Genomic DNA, 17,891 nt, shown 5'->3' with positions numbered 1-17,891 from the left:
CCGTTCTACTACGATAGGAGCTGTGATGTCAAGCGTTCAAACTGTTCGCTGCAGGTTACATTGTGTGACTACTTGGCTCGATGGATGAGGTCTCCGCCCCTGAATAAAATAGTTTTGGCAAGTAATAGCAGCATACCTTACAGTCTGAATTAAGCTTGTCCAGCAAAGGGACTGTTTAGGAACTGCGCGAGCGTCCTAAGCAGTGGTAGGTGCTGTATTACAGATATCTTTGTTCTATATACCGCATGGTCCAAGCATACGGCATCAGCAGTTATATATATCTATAAATGTGCGGCGTAACTATGCGAGGTCGTATTGCGGTGTATTGTGGCAAACAGGCCGCCATTGGAATCTGAACCTGGCAACGTTTAACGCTAGAATGTTATCTAGTGAGGCGAGTCTAGCAGTGCTATTGGAGGAATTAGAGGGCAGTAAATGGGATATAATAGGGCTCAGCGAAGTTAAGAGGACAAAAGAAGCATATACAGTGCTGAAAAGCGGGCATGTCCTGTGCTACTGGGGCTTAGCGGAGAGACGAGAACTAGGAGTCGGATTCATGATTAATAAGGATATAGCTGGTAACATACAGGAATTCTATAGCATTAACGAGAGGGTGGCAGGTCTTGTTGTGAAACTTAAGAGGTACAAATTGAAGGTCGTACAGGTCTACACCCCCACATCCAGTCATGATGACCAGGAAGTCGAAAGCTTCTATGAAGACGTGGAATCGGCGATGGGTAAAGTCAAAACAAAATACACTATACTGATGGGCGACTTCAATGCCAGGATAGGCAAGAAGCAGGCTGGAGACAAGTCAGTAGGGGAATATGGCATAGGCTCTAGGAATAGCAGGAGAGAGTTATTAGTAGAGTTTGCAGAACGGAATAATTTGCAGATAATAAATACCTTCTACAAGCGTGATAACTGAAAGTGGGCGAGAAGGAGCCCGAATGGCGAGACTAGAAATGAAATAGACTTCATACTCTGCGCCAACCCTGGCATCATATAAGATGTGGACGTGCACGGCAAGGTGCGCTGCAGTGACCATAGGATGGTAAGAACTCGAATTAGCCTAGACCTGAGGAGGGAATGGAAGAAACTGGTACATAAGAAGCCGATCAATGAGTTAGCGGTAAGAGGGAAAATAGAGGAATTTCGGATCAAGCTACAGAACAGGTATTCGGCCTTAACTCAGGAAGAGGACCTTAGTGTTGAAGCAATGAACGACAATCTTATGGGCAACATTAAGGAGTGTGCAATAGAAGGCGGTGGTAACTCCGTTAGACAGGATGCCAGTAAGCTATTGCAGGAAACGAAAGGTCTGATCAAGAAACGCCAGTGTATGAAAGCTTCTAACCCTACAGCTAAAATAGAACTGGCAGAACTTTCGAAGTTAATCAACAAGCGTAAGACAGCTTACATAAGGAAGTATAATATGGATAGAATTGAACATGCTCTCCGGAACGGAGGAAGCCTAAAAGCAGTGAAGAAGAAACTAATAATAGGCAAGAATCAGATGTATGCGTTAAGAGACAAAGCCGGCAATATCATTACTAATATGTATGAGATCGTTCAAGTGGCTGAGGAGTTCTATAGAGATTTATACAGTACCAGTGGCACCCACGATGATAATGGAAGAGAGAATAGTCTAGAGGAATTCGAAATCCCACAAGTAACGTCGGAAGAAGTAAATAAAGCCTTGGGGCGCTATGAAAAGGGGGAAGGCAGCTGGGAGGATCAGGTAACAGCAGATTTGTTGAAGGATGGTGGGCAGATTCTTCTAGAAAAACTGGCCACTGGTATACGCAATGCCTCATGACTTCGAGCGTACCGGAATCTTGGAAGAACGCTAACATAATCCTAATTCATAAGAAAGGGGACGCAAAAGACTTTAAAAATTATAGACCGATCAGGTTACTGTCCATTGCCTACAAAGTATTTACTAAGGTAATTGCAAATAGAATCAGGAACACCTTAGACTTCCGTCAACCAAAGGAGCAGGCAGGATTCTGTAAAGGCTACTCAACAATAGACCATATTCGCACTATCAATCAGGTTATAGAGAAATGTGCGGAATATAGCCAACCCTTATATATAGCTTTCATTGATTACGAGAAAGCGTTAGATTCAGTCGAAACCTCAGCAGTAATGGAGGCATTATGGAATCAGGGTGTAGACGAGCCATATGTAAAAATACTGAAAGATATCTGTAGCGGCTCCACAGCCACCGTAGTCCTCCATAAAGAAAGGCGTCAGGCAGGGAGATACGATCTCTCCAATGCTATTCACAGCGTGTTTACAGGAGGTATTCAGAGACCTGGATTGGGAAGAATTGGGGATAAGAGTTAAGGAGAATACCTTAGTAACTTGCAATTCACTGATGATATTGCCTTGCTTAGTAACTCAGGGGACCAATTACAATGCATGCTCACTGACCTGGAGACGCAAAGCAAAAGGGTGGGTCTAAAAATTAATCTGCAGAAAACTAAAGTAATGTTTAACAGTCTCGGAAGAGAACAGCAGCTTACGATAGGTAGTGAGGCACTGGAAGTGGTAAGGGAATACATCTACTTAGGACAGGTAGTGACTGCGGATCCGGATCATGAGACTGAAATAATCAGAAGAATAATGGGCTGGGGTGCGTTTGTCAGGCATTCTCAGATCATGAACAGCAGGTTGCCATTATCCTTCAAGAGAAAAGTGTATAACAGCTGTGTCTTACCAGTACTCACGTACGGGGCAGAAACCTGGCGGCTTGCGAAGAGGGTTCTACTTAAATTGAGGACGATGCAACGAGCTATGGAAAGAGGAATGATAGGTGTAACGTTAAGGGATAAGAAAAGAGCAGATTGGGTGAGGGAACAAACGTGAGTTAATGACATCTTAGTTGAAATCAAGAAAAAGAAATGGGCATGGGCAGGACATGTAATGAGGAGGGAAGATAACCGATGGTCATTAAGGGTTACGGACTGGATTCCAAGCGAAGGGAAGCGTAGCAGGGGGCGGCAGAAAGTTAGGTGGGCGGATGAGATTAAGAAGTTTGCAGGGACAACATGGACCCAATTAGTACATGACCGGGGTAGATGGAGAAGTATGGGAGAGGCCTTTGCCCTGCAGTGGGCGTAACCAGGCTGATGATGATGATCATTGCGGCGTTAGCCCATTTTCTCTTACTTTTGCGAGAAAGAGGATGATAACCGAATTTTTTGGGGGGTTTGTGTTCGTTCCGTTCTCTACGACGAACTCACACGTACTACGGAAATTTTGCCCTCAAAAATAGCCATCGCATTCTTTTTATGCGATCCCTCTCACATATTATGGCTGTATATACAGGCCAAAAAGGCAATGCCGAAGTGCACAGCTTACATATGTATCGTGCTGGTTCACCAACCGCAGTGATCGCTGTGTCGAGCAGTGCCATCGGCCTCATGCAGGAAGGCTAACGTAGACATATAGTAATTTCAAGCCTACTAGACTTGAAATGCGCGAGAACGATGCCGGTGCATCACAAATATTTGATAGCGCCTGCCACTTAGATGTTTTGTGGTTGCCTTATAGGTTGGCCGTGCACGAGCATGCGCTCTTATGTTTTACTCCCTACGCCAAGCGATCAGACAGTAAGCTGATTTATTATTTAATGCTGGTAATACAGAGACACCCGGTTTCTTTGTTGAATTAAAACCAATATAAGCAAAATAGTTCACAACACATACACACACCGCGACTGATAATGTGCGTACACCGTGGCTGATTGAGCGCATCACATTTTTGCACCCCCCAAGACATATTTATGCCTAATGTGGTTACCGATGCACCGAAATACTTCCCCAATGACCTTATATGAATGGACATGGCGTAAATTTCACAAAGTATGATCTAAAACATTCCAAAATCGTTCTGCAGCACGCGACAGCAATACTTTCAAGCAGCGCCATGCCAGGTCACCCAAGCCAGAGAGGAGAAAAGGCTCTCCGCGCGCCCTATCCTCCTCGCCCCATGAAAAGGTCTATACAGGGTGCCCCAGCTAACTTTAGTGAGAGTTTGAAAATATGCAAATGTCTTGTAGCTGGACAGAACCAAGGTAATGTTATTTGCCGTCGCTTGGAGAAACTCAAATTATTGTTTTCATTAGGGCGAATTAGATAATTAGTCTTAACTAATTAATGAACTTCTCGAATATTATTATTAGATCAAAAGTGTAAATGAGAAAATTGTAGAGCGACATGAAAAACTTCTGATAGAGCTTTCTGTTACTCAATACGTGCTACATAAACATGTTTTTCCGAATGTGAAAGAAGCCCGGGAATACACGCAAAGTGCCTCATGTGGCCAGTCGTGCAGCAATTTCGTGTGCATTTGCAGGCTACTTTCACGCTCGGAAAAACACTTTTATGTAGCACGTATTGAGCAACAGAAAGCTGTATTGGTAGTTTTTCATGTTGCTCTACATTTTTCTCATTGACACTTTTAATCTAATTATCATATTTGAGGAATTGATTAATTAAGACTAATTACTTAACTAGGTGGAATGAAAAAAATAAATAAATTGAGCATCTCCAAGTGATGGCAAGCAAAATTACATTGGTTCTGTCCAGCTATGTGGTTTTCACATATCTTAAAACTTTGGCTAAAGTTAGCTGGGACACCCTGTATATACACACTCCCAGCACTCCATTTCAGGATAAAAAGAAATGAAGCTAGCACTATTTCTTTCATTGAGCTCCACATTCACAAGTGCAATGTTAAAACCTATGTGAGCTTTGCTCTCTTGCGAGCAGACTTGCACATTCCAGGCAGGTTCTCGCTGCAGGAATGGAGCATAGATATGCACTCGCGTCACCAAATGAAATTGGATGACACGGGCGGTACACTCGTCAAAATGCACATGGTATTGAAAATGCACAAGAGTGTCGCAAAAAGCACCGAGACTGCATCAAAACACACACTGCCAAAACGCATGAACAGTTGTGGACGGTGCTTCGCTGCCCCGTCTGCGCTGTGCTGACCGAGCAAAGTGCGACAGCAGCACCACGAGATGCGAGGATCAGTGGTGGGTCGACGCAGTCACAGGAGTTCGAAAACTGAACCCTAGTCTAGTAACATTGGTTCACATGTCCACGGCGTACGAGCAACGAAGTGATTCATGTTCTATGGAGCAAGGGATGAACGCTCATCGAAATCCACAGGGAAATGCAGCCCACGTATGGAGAAAGCTGTCTCGCTTTGAGAAGTGTGAGGTGGTGGTGTCGCGAGTTCGCAAAAGGCCGTGAAGACATGCATGACTATGAGCGTTCGGTTCCAGTCAGCCAGATGAATTCTACCGCAAGCACATCTCAAATTTAGTGCTTCAATGGGAAAAAAATAGTGCAAGGTCGGAGAATACATATATTTGTAATTACCTGTATGTACCTTATTTTGGCTGATAAAACAACTTTCCGATTTGCCCTCGTATAACAGTGAAACTGCATGCATGTATGTAGTCTGGCTTAATGAATTGGTAGATCCACAGATGTGACTACTTCTTCATGGCTTTCACTTCCCTGCTCAAGAATTACCACATCAGAAAATTTGAGGGAGGGTTTTGCACTAGTCTTATCGGTCTGACTAAGTTTGGGGAATTTTGTTATGCTTTTGCAAGAGAATTACCATATTCAAAAATGCTATTTAAGCTGATGCAATGTGTACAAACATAATTAAAATAACTGAATTGAAAGAACATGGGTTATTATTTAAGTGGAAAGGAACTGTCCATTTCTGCAGGTCGATTTAAAGGAGTAGTTGCCATATGGTAGCAGAAGGGAATGGGCATGTCTGACCTGCCAATTCTTATTCTGTGTTTTTTCAGACCCTGCTGAAACAGTCACTTTGGTGACAAATTTACAAATTTACAAGTTATGTACAGTCATATGTATAACAAATGAAATAAAGGTTTTAAATGTAGTGTACTCCACATTTAAACTCCTTTGCACTAGGTTGCAGGTAGAAGTGTATGTAAAATATGTGTATAACAATTTCAAGGCTATTATTACAAATTGATCTTTGTCCTTGTTCTTCGAGAATTTAGCTACTAATTGGTCTGCACAAACTACAGTATGAACAGTGTGTGAAAAGTCTTCATAAGCTTTTCAGCTATTACTCTGCACAAGCTGCAGATATGTTGAGTTGTTCGAAGAAAGGCGTATTCAGGGCCGGTATAATTAAACAACTCTATTTAAATTCTTTGCCTTGTCGCTCATCATCAGTGTTCTAAGTGGCACCCTGCTCGCGTTATCACAGCAATTGCCTGGCTGTGAGTGTTGGACAATAAGAAAGCAATAGGAGCAAGTGAAATGAATTGTTACATTATAATGGCCTAGGTAGCCATTCTATTAACTATGTTTTGTCTTTAATATAGCATTTTTAATTTTTGAAATGTTGCTGAACTTCTTTTTTACTATTGCATTTGAAATTTTTCCTAATATGTACAATATGTTTTCAGAGTAAAGTGTTACAACTTTTGTGCTAAGTTTACTTTATTTTTGGAAAGGCTGAACTGGAGCATCTGAAATCAAAAAGAAAAGTATAGCTTTGTGGGCGGACCACCAGCAGGCACGCATTGATCATGCAACTAACTAAATGTGTCTATTTGAGAGATGCATTGCACATGTGGGCGGACCACCAGCAGGCACGCATTGATCATGCAACTAACTAAATGTGTCTATTTGAGAGATGCATTGCACAATGCAAGAACTAAGGGTGATGATTACTTTATGTATTTATATGCACTACACAAAGCCCTCAGTTTCACTTTCTCATCCTGGTTTAATGCTCCAATCATTATTGCACAATCAGCCAAATGTATGCTGCAACTTTGAAACAGCATTATGAATGTTAAAAATTTATATCATTCTGCTATAATGTACCTTGCCCTTTTTTCCTGTGCCATGCTACAAAAGAACCACCATCACCCTATGCCATGGGTGGTGGTGGATAACTGAGTAGCGGCCCTAAATGCCGTTTTCTGTGTGTGAAAGCTTTCACACCAACTGACCCCTAACTCATCTTGCCATGCACCTCTTGGCAATCACAGAAGAAAGCATCTGGCTATGCCATTGTGTGTTATTGCAGAATACAGTAACCAGGCGTTATGTCCTTGGTGATGACTGTAATTTTGCTTCAGACCTGGAAGTGTGCCAATGCAGCATTTGTCTTGTAAATAGAGCTCCTACTTATCCCAAGTTTTTCACACATTCGCAGCACAAAATGCTGCTCCAAGAGGACTGCAAGTCATCTGCAGGTCAAGCATGGATACAGTGTTGTGCTGTGAACATGTGAGGTGTTGTGCCTTCGCGACTGGAAATTGTCACGTGCGTTTGCTGCAGCCAGGCAACCTGATGTACACCCTTAAGCACAGCCACTATGTTTGCTGTCATATATCATTTTTCTGCAGGTAATTTTATCACTGCTCCTCTTTGTGTCTTTCACGGGTGTTGAAATGATATATTCAAAGCATGACTGCACCTTGAACTTTTTTTCCATATACTGGAAACTACCATCCATGTGACAAGCATTGCATGCACATGCTGTTGCTGACATAAAATCAGCATCAAAATGCTAGTTTCTTAATAATTCAACATTGAGGCAAACGCATAACTGCATAAAATGTAGCTCATGTTGGAAGCAATTAAGAGTAGACTGGTAGAAGCAAAAGAATATTACTGACCAGCATGTTCTGTAGCAAAATGTTGCTGGACTTGCAAGCTCTAATAATTACTATTGCCTTTATAGTCAACATACACCAGAATTTTAGGAATCATCAACCCAAACAATGCACTTTGATTACCTTTCCTTTTGCCTATAGAGACCCGCTCAATGTTGTGTAGAGCATGTGAATGGCCTGCACTGGCAAAATGCAGAGCCTGATCAAGCGACATTTTCAGAAAGCAACTTGCCAGTGTTACACATATGTATGGCCTCGTGTGCATATGGGCGCGCTATCACAAACCCACCAGGTACCCCTGGGCATTGCCCGCACACCGGAGCTGGCTGTTTGTGCACTCTACACAGCCGTGAAGGGATTTCCACACAGACACAACATTTATTCACCCCGTGCTACTTCTGTGGGCAGTCATTTAAGGCATAATGAAAGGCTAAAAATTGTTGTATTGTACTCGGAATAATTACCTTTCTCTAGAAGAGTACTAATGTAACTAGGACTGTTTGTCTTAGGATGCAATTACTTACTCATCTTAAATGATTTGCCATTACGTTTGCACATTATTGCACAGAATCGACAGTTGTCCTTGGAAATTTCATGCCCATCTATGCACAAAACAAGAACAACGTAAAAGCGGGAGCCAACGTTTCGATAAGTGGACTCGTCTTCTTCAAGGCCTTGAAAAAGACAAGTTCACTTGTCGAAATGTTGGCTCTCGCTTTTACCTCACTCTCGTTTTGCTCATTGTCTTGAATTTCTATCGCCCACCTTCCCCGTGTATGCCCGTGTGTAGGCACACTACGTGCATCATAATCAATAGGTGCACATACACCCTTTTGCAAGAAAGTAAAGGCAGTCCAATTCAAGTTAAAGGGTTCCAACTTTCCCACATGCTTGTCACACGCTTATTGTCTGAGTCTGTCCTTTTCATTGTGTGGCCGGTTGAAGAATGCGGACAAAGTGCAACAGGGTGATGGCTACCCTGGCAAACAATTTAGCCTCTGAAAGTTTAGTGCTCTTCAGGGCATCGGAACAAAATGTTTTTCATTCTGGTTTTAGTTTTGTTCCACTGAAAAAAAAAAAAAGTTCCGCCCTGGTTCTGCACCGGAACGAAAAAGAAAAAAAAAAGAGAAAGATCCGTAACGGTTCATAACAGTTTTTGTTTACATGCAAGAATTTTCGAAGCAACGTAACGATAAAAAAAGTATTAATTTTTCCCACTGTGAGTTCCGAGATCATGCTTGGTGGCTTGAGTCAAGGCACCAAGCACGATCTCGGAAGCAGCAGGTCATTGAGTATACTTGCCAAAATGCTAAACCGCTGTACTGATAAAACCAACTTAAACGAACATAAATGAATGATAAAACTTTAGTAACAATGCATTGTACCCACAGAAAACGAAACGATAAGCTCTTCAGCGCGCAAGCCCTGGGTTTTGCTACGATGCCGATTTACTAGTGCACCGAGTGACAGGCTTAGATTAGTGGAACGCTCGATCGGCTATTGCTCACACTATCCCTGCCTGAGATACGTGCTAATGCTGACATTGCCCGACATCGGTTGTTTCAGATTGCTGACTTTCCCCTTGAACCGAGAACCGATAAAATGTATTTCGGTTTCGCTCACAAACAAAAGAAACATTTCGGTTACATTTTCGTTCGGTCAAAAATATTTTTTTTTTGTTTTTAGTTTTTGTTTTCATTCGGACACACTGGTGCTTTTAAAGGGACAGATAGCCGCTCAGAACATGAATCGCGATGACCCCACTGATGGAAAGATTGGCTATTGTATTGGTTAAAACGAGCCATGTTGTTCTCATTAAACATGGATTTATTTTCTGAATTCTTCACTAAAAGTAGCGAAAAATGACCTTTGGTGCTCCACGCGACAAAAATATTAGGATTCATAAGCGGCCTATCATGTGACCTTCTATTAAAGTACACGGTTCCTGGTCTTTTTATTAGTATTGAAATGCAGCACACTTTCTTCTGTTATAAGTTTTTCTAACTTACAATGTGCAGATAGGCCTTCGTTTGCAGTGAGTAGAAAAGTGGCACTGCCTTCACCTTCGTTTTTGATGAGTTGGCTTGGCTCGTCTATCGGCAGAATAACGACGCTGGGGGCCAGCCAGCGATGATGTAGGCGTGTACTTGGAGAAAAATGCGGTACAAATATAAGAATGGTCTGTGCAACAACAACTTATTGTACCAGCTTTTCATTTTTAAAAGTGGTTGAAAAGGTCAAAATATAAATGGTTAACCACAGCTGCACTCACTCCTGTGAAAGCAGAGTGATGGGCAGCATTCACAATTTGCGAGGTGGGCTATCAACATTGCTCTCACTTCTCAGCATTACTGGAGAAGGTACTCTTACTTTTTTGAGGCTTCTCAGATTCAAAAATTCTGCTGACAAAACAGCCATGCGCTTTTGGAAGTAACCGCTGCAGGTGTAAAAAACACTACCGAGGGTGAGCTTTTCGTTGTGCTGTAAAAAACCAAGTCCTTAAAAATTGGCTATCAGTCACTTTAAGGGTAACCTCTCCAGGCAAGACATGCATGAACAAGGGCCGTGGAAGGTAACATTGAACACATATTTTAAGAATGAATCCAAGATATTGCAGGCTTACGAAAGTCAGAAAAAAAAAAGTGATAATTCAATAACCTAAAGTGCATGTTTTTCGCCGATCCTGTGAGACTTTAACGAGCAAGTTTCTGACCTATACTGAGTATGCATAGACTGTTCTCAGATATAGCAATATTATAAGATTTGCAGTTTCATTCCTTAGGTGTACTGCATTGTAAAACAAATTTACTTGAGATGTTCACATGAGGAAGAGTAGATGCACACAAAATTTTTCATTGCATGATACCATGGCTCACTTATTACTTTCATGACAATACATGCATTCTTTCATACAGTGTGTGTTTTAACAAGTTTACACTTTTTTCTTTCTTTCCCGACAGTCGGTTCTAGTTTGCCACAAAGTGTTTCTGAAAAATACATAAAAATGCAAAATAAGCCCACAAGTACACAACACATTATTGTACTTTTTCAAGAAGTGTAACAGACCACAGCTTGCTTCCTTACGATTAAAACTGCAGTAGCCATACTTTATTTGTCCCTTGCTGCATCCTAAACACACATGATGGGCTACCACCATACCTGGCAGGGCATAATGACTGCTACTTTTGACAAACACATTGATGTCTGCATTATATGATGACAAAAACATTGTAAAATTTTCTGCTTCCAAGCTAAGCTCACACAAGAAACTGGCTTGAACCTGCCCATTAGACTTCCCATTTGTTATCGGAGACCCTTTTCATAAGACACTTCTTGAGCTGAATGTACAAAACACTTGACAGTCAAATGTGAAAAGTGAGCACAACACACTTAATCTCATAACTGGAAAGAATGTAATGGAATGCACATTGCAGTTGTAACTTGGATAGCATCTGTGTTTCCAAGATGATTGTGTTAATTTGGTAGCATGAAAGTGAAATATGATAACAGCTGATGCATTCGAGGTGCAGGTAGTTGATCTGGCTGCCCCATGCAAGCAAGCATTGTCTCTAGGAGCATGTAAACATTCAAACTTTGAATTAACATGTAATAACTTGCCAAACAATCCAATCCAACTTTCAAATGCTTAGGTATTTAATTTCAAATAATTCGAAGTGTCAAACAGTTCTCTTCACCAACATGACATCCAAGATCTGTACATCTAAGAAGTCAGTGCAACGGTGATGTTTACACATGCACACTTTTACGGGCAGCACCACAAGCTGCTTCGGGCCAACACTGGAGGTCTTTATGTGTCACTCCTACACTTTCAACATCATCTTCTCCATCAGCAAACATCAAAAGCATTGCTTGCTCAGCCCGAGTAACTATTTACACGAAATGAGTCAACGTCACTTGTTCACAGGGATGTGGCAATATCAAATGCTAAATATCTGGTGGCATATGTCAGTCACACCATCACCGCGAAAAAGACAGATGCGGCGGTATCTTTGAAGGTTTACTGTACACGCTATATCCCATAAACACAGAGCATTTCCACAAGCTTTGTCTCCTATTTGGGTTTAATTTTAAGCTTTATTTATTAACCTCTATAAAGTGAGTTTTGCATGTTAAATATAAAAATTTACCATATTTGCATGACTCTAACGTGCACTTTCTTTTAAATAAAAGGTGTGTTCAAATTTGCATGCATGTTACAATCGTAACCTATTCTCAATGCAAGGTAGCTAGCTACAGTGCCATCGATCAGGTTGTCTGAAGAAAGTGACGCTCGGAGACAACACAAGGTGGGTCCATGCTGCGTGGGATGCCCTCTCAGAGACGATGGTTGTGGGAGCCTCTAGAAGTGTGGCAATTGTAATGCATTAAATGGAACTGAAGATGACTTTCTGTGGTTGGTAGACAGCGAAAAGGAGGTGTTGTCAGACTCCGATAGCCACTAGCCGCCAAGATTCAGCTGTGTGCGTGTCTGTGTGGCCTTTGTATGTTCCATAATATTGTTTCAACACGGAACAAGTTGACTCAGGTTTCATTACTTGATGTGTGCTGTAGAAACGGTAGCAAGTTATATTTTGGGGTATTTGGGCAGTAATATACTTGCGTGTCAATCGGTGGCATGGTATAATCATGCAAATATGGTAATTAAGCTCCTGCTTTTGATTTGATTTGTCTTTAAGCTGTTGCTGTCAGTTCAGCTCCTCCATCATGTCTTGGCCTCTAGCTTAAAGGGGTCCTGAAACACCTTTATAACTAATTATAGAATGACATCACTATTAAATTATGTCCTGCCAGAGAAATTTTTCGAATCCTTCAAGCACAAGTGGAATTATACATAGTTATTGGACCGATGAGCGGCTTTCTTTCTCCTTTCATTTCCACTAGCAAGCTGGAAGCTACACACATGAAGGAGCAATGCCTCGCTGGCCCTGCCCAAACGTTTAACGGTGAGATGGCTTATGGCGGCACCTTGTAGCAGCCGCAGTACCTACACTACGCTTTTAATCTCGGAGGCCACATGCAACTGTCGTGTGTAGACTGGCAGCGCAAAGAGTAAATCTTTTTTCTGTTGTATTGAGATCGCAGACAGACATATTTTTCATTGGTATAACACAAATGAGCAATAATTGTATTGAGAATGCTTGCGTGATCATGAAATCAGTCAGTAGCTGTTGGTGGGTCCAGCTGCTTGCAATGACATTGCATAACGCCGTTGCGAAGGAGAGAGCAAGAGATTTTTCACTGCTTTTGACACGAGATTGCAAATTCTCTGCTGCATGCAGTGCAATATTATTTGGCTCGCATGTTCACAGGAGCCTCGTTGACAGATCGGCAACATTTTCTTACTATGTTCGAAAAGAGTTTCGGGGCCCCTTCAACACGAATACATAGTATGTTTCTTTTATTTACGGACCGAATTCAATATTCTAATTTAGTCCTACATACAACTTCACACATGCATTCTAACATTACATAATCAATAAAAGCTGAAACCTCGCTATTTGCACACTCCTAATTGTCTCTAATACTTAGCAGCTTTGTTAACACGTTGACTGCGACGTGGGTCACGGGCAGGTCACGCTGGTGATTTCCCCTGTGCAGCTGTGCACAGGGCTTTCCTGTAGTGCACAAGTGACATCTTTGCTAAGGAAGAGGGTTGTAGCGCCAAAAAAAGACAACACACAGCAAGCGAGATGGGATATGCATTGCGCCTGTCCTGTCTCGCTTGCCGTGTGTTGTCTTTTTTCAGCGCTACAACCCTCTTCTGGAAACATGCGCCAACTAGCCCCTCAACAAGTATTACTTTGCTAAGGAGCTCGCGAAAGTTTCAAACGAGCATGACCCATCGGTAGGTCATGACACATGAGAAATAGGAGCTCAAAAAGTGCTGCCGCAGTGAACTGTTTCAAATAGTGCTCTTCATTGCTCCCCAGAAGGCTACCCAAGTTATGTGGAAAATATTCTCTGCACCTCACAATTCACATAAGGAGCTTGGTCATGAGGCACAGCAATTATGCATGGAAGGTAGAAACTCATGTTTATTAAATAAAGGCTAATTTTCCATCTGTATGTGCATACAATGCAGAATTACAGTAGTTTCAGATGTGCTCATGCATGATTGCTACAAAACATTGTACGTAATCACTTCAAAATGGCTGCAAAATGCTAAAAACATTACAAAAAGGCCACAATAGAGGCTAAAAGAACAATATTGCTGACCCACGAGTGCTGCACTCCTTCAGCTTCAAGCAAATCTAGTGTATTGCCATATTTGCATGAATAGAATGAAATTTTATGAAATTATCAGGCTGAGAAAACACCTCGAGCTAAATTCATGGAGCCATTCTCTGAATATAACACAAGATTTTCTTCCTTGTAATTTAACCTTTCAAAATGTGACAGGCTCACACACTGGGTGACAGCCCTGTAGATGAGCCAACTTCTTAGAATTCTGTGGTGTATACAGATGCATGTGCTTAGAGTGCAAGTATGTCAGCAAAGCAGCAACAATGCAACAAGCTGCAAATATGGCTACAAAACAAAGGAGCCCCATGGGCTGGTCTGTCATCACTACACAGATCTGCCCACAAGCACAAGTGACACGCCCCCTCAGGGCAGCGCACTGTGGCCTTTATAAGACATTTAGAGTGGAACGGATGATACACCACAATGTGCGGGCGGCCCAGCATGAGCATGCAGACCTGCATTGCTGTAGTGGACCTGCGGGTTAGATATCCACGCTATGTGAAACATCTTACCACAGTTATGGTTGTATGTTCAGATTGTTATATAACTGTAATATTGTCTTTTTCCGTCGTCGTAAAAAGCTCGCACCTTTCAGTCATTACCTATCCTTGCAAACACAGTGCACTTTACTATAGAAGACCTCACTCAATTGACACATGCTCTGATGCACACACAAAATGGTTTGATGACTCATGAAAGCTCTTTCCACACTATTCGCAAAAAGCAGCACACAAACTTTCAAATATATCTCGTAAAATATGCTCAAGCAGAGGGAGCAAGTAAGCACTTTCAAGGTCTAATACACTAGTGTCAAGTTGTGACACATCATACCGTAAAGCAGAATAATATACAATTTTGGTACAGATGGGCTATATACATGAAAACATAATAATTAAGAGTATACTTGTAAAAATCTGTCAAGGGCGTAAAAAATTTCTAGAATTATAAGAAACAGCTTACATGCAATTAAAATGAAGCATTGGAGCAGGTGATTAAACAACACTGAAATAATGGGCTAAAAACAGTATATGTATGCCTTGCATTCCAGATACAGTGGAACTGGCATGTTCTACACGTGTCAAAAAATATACAAGAAATGTTACTTCCCATGCCATGCACAAAGAAAAATGTAAAAATTGAAGGCCTGTAAGGGGGCCACATTATCTGTTCTAAATATATGTTATGTATATATATATATATATATGCAAATGATTTCACCTCTCTTCAAATTATCTACAGCGAAGCAAAGTCACACTATCTGACAGATGCAATTAGAACTATAATGACTTTCAGAGAGTATATTTACACTAACCCATATAGTTTCCTACAATAGTTGCTAGAAGGAACTCAGGCACAGTGATCGTTAAGCCACCATGGGAATGATGGCAAGTACATGGGTCTGATCTTTGTGCTTGTAGCTTCAGACATTCTTGTAGCTTCATTTATTATGCTTTATCTGCCTTCATTGGCTTCAATTTTTTAAGCAATGTATACTTTTTTTTTGTCTTAATGCAGAAGGCAACGACTGCACTAACCATGCACTAACCAGCATGCCTATGCTGGCTGAACCACCTTGCTTGCAGCTCCCATATACACTAGTGCCACAGTTCCCACTAGTAATTGTATGAAACTATGCACTAACCAGCAGAAGGCTGCTTGCCACTTGGTGACCGGGAGCATCGGTGAGCTGCGAGCCAGGACTAAAATCACACCAAACTGTGTGGCACCAGTATCACACATCATCGAAATCAGTGATGCCAGAAGTGATGCACTGCTGCTAGAGTAGTCACAGTTAGGTTGTACCAGCACCCTCTTATCAATAAACATAAGAACGACCAACTTGCCCCAGGGCATTGCAGGGCTCCATTGCAAGCAGCCAAATGTGCAACACAGGCTTAAATCATTATAGATCTCCGATAAGGGCTAGAACTTTGACAAGGTGGCAGCGCACTGCAACAAGTGCCACTCGCATGGTCCAAAGGTTGTGAGCACATAGTGTCACTACACTGGCATGATGAGACCCTTCACAAATTCCCAAAAGTGATCAACAGCTTGCCCTTGTGTGTCACCACTTGTGACCTGCAGATCACGCGGAAGCTTGGATGTCAGCGAGCGTTTCAGTTTCTCCCAGTAGCTGATGTTGTGAGGCTCGAAATCCTTGCAAAAGTTGAGTGCATCTGGTGATCCACGGTAGTACTCAGACAGCAGACGCTGAGAAAAAGGGTGAAAAATTTACTGGCAAAAAATATTTAAATAGGAAAACAAAATATTCTGCTATACTGCACAGTATTGAGGCAGCACCACGATAAATCACATACATGGGTGGGATGCAATGCTTTTTATTTTGCACTTCCCAAAGGACCAATTCTGTGAACATATGCAATTGAGCATTGTCACATTAAAGAGGCCCTGAACCACTTTTTATCGCAGTGGAGAAATGCATTTGAAGTGAAAATAGGCTATTTCAGAAATACCTTGCTGCAAAAAGTACTTCAATGCGTTCAGCAGAAGCGGAGTCATTGGCAATCAAACACGGCCTCTGCTGTGCTCCCGTTCCTTCTTCAATGCCTTGCACTGTGAAGGCTATGGCACAGTGGAGCATACAACGCTCAGTCTTCTAAATGTCACCGTGGCGCACAGTTCGAATTTCATTTTGGAAGTTAATGTAGATGCCACGACTTCTGCCTTTCGTGCCTACGACGTGCTAAACATAAGCCAAATGCAGTTGTACTCAACTAGCCACAGTGTGCTTGGCCAGTGGACTCATGGCAGAACCCCGCGGTGGCCGCGGTATCTACACCAAGTAGCTGACTGCAGCTTTATGTCAGCTATCGGCCATTAGAAGCCATCTAAGGAAATGATGAAATAAAGAGTCCAGAAGAGAGTTAGGACAGGGCATTCTGTTGAAAAGAGAGCGTTCGAAAGAAAGGTGACTTGGCAATCCGCTTGCGAGCTCCACGTGCCGTGTACGACAGCAAACCTTGGCCGAGATGTTCACAGCAGTGTATGCTACCCATTTCACCAATCCCGAGGGGTGGTTTAACAGATTTATTATGATATTCAAAATTTTCCACCCAGAAACACACACCTGAGATTTTTCCAGCAACTTCAGATTTGGAAGCCTTAAGCAGAGAACTGTTCCACATTTTTTGCTAAACAATGCTGCAAGAAATAGAGTGGCATTCTTATTTGTCTTCAACCTGACACCATCTGCATATTGCTCAGATTAACAGGCTAAATGCTACGGCTTGTTTGTTCCAGGTTTCTCACTGACCGACTACATATTAGGTTTTAGGATGTGTGCGAATTGGCAGGAACAGTGCCCATCCGATGCCCCCAAAATACCACCATCTGTAGCTTGACCCCTTCTCTGCTATGGATGAGGCGGGTTCATCTGCACATTTCTACTAAAAATGGCAAAGAACGAGCCCAGCTAGTCAACTATGATTTCCATTTTCTTGCAATTTGCATTTTCTTGTTGATAATACTTTCTATTTTCGTGTATAAGGCTGTTAAGCTTCACTTTTGCAATAAATGGTCGAGATTTTCCGTAAATAAATACTTAAATGATGTTTACATACTTTTTCATTAAGGATTCTTATTTTAGAAATGTGGCTATTTAAGACCAGAATTCAGGATAATAGTGCGGCACAAGAGGGGTTAACTTCACATGGACACGTGTTTACAGCAAGAAGCTCTTTGAGGCGTGTACTTGTTCTTGGTTCCTACTGGTGTAAGCACCACAACAGATGAAGGCATCATGAAAGCGCACGCGCGCGCACACACACACACACACAAACACACACGCACGCACGCACACACACGCACGCACGCACGCACGCACGCGCACACACACACACACACACACACACACACACACACACACACACACACACACACAAAGCATAACACATCATTACATATGATA

At 42.0% G+C, this 17,891-nt stretch overlaps 1 protein-coding gene across 2 annotated transcripts in view; it reads right to left on the bottom strand.

Moving 5' to 3' along the window:
* Window positions 1-10,779: 10,779 nt before the first annotated feature.
* LOC126546006 (MPN domain-containing protein-like) overlaps window positions 10,780-17,891 on the bottom strand; it is a 67,762-nt gene continuing 60,650 nt past the window's right edge. For both annotated transcript variants that reach the window (XM_050194068.2, XM_055061564.1), the window contains exon 14: window positions 10,780-16,174. In XM_050194068.2, coding sequence (XP_050050025.1) covers window positions 15,965-16,174 — 210 coding nt within the window. In that variant the 3' untranslated portion in view covers window positions 10,780-15,964. The remainder of the gene's footprint in view (window positions 16,175-17,891) is intronic.

Source organism: Dermacentor andersoni, chromosome 1 (assembly GCF_023375885.2).
Source record: "Dermacentor andersoni chromosome 1, qqDerAnde1_hic_scaffold, whole genome shotgun sequence".
Classification (NCBI taxonomy): Eukaryota; Metazoa; Arthropoda; class Arachnida; order Ixodida; family Ixodidae; genus Dermacentor; species Dermacentor andersoni.
Note: the sequence above shows the minus strand (reverse complement) of the source record. Positions and strands in the feature narration are given on the sequence as shown.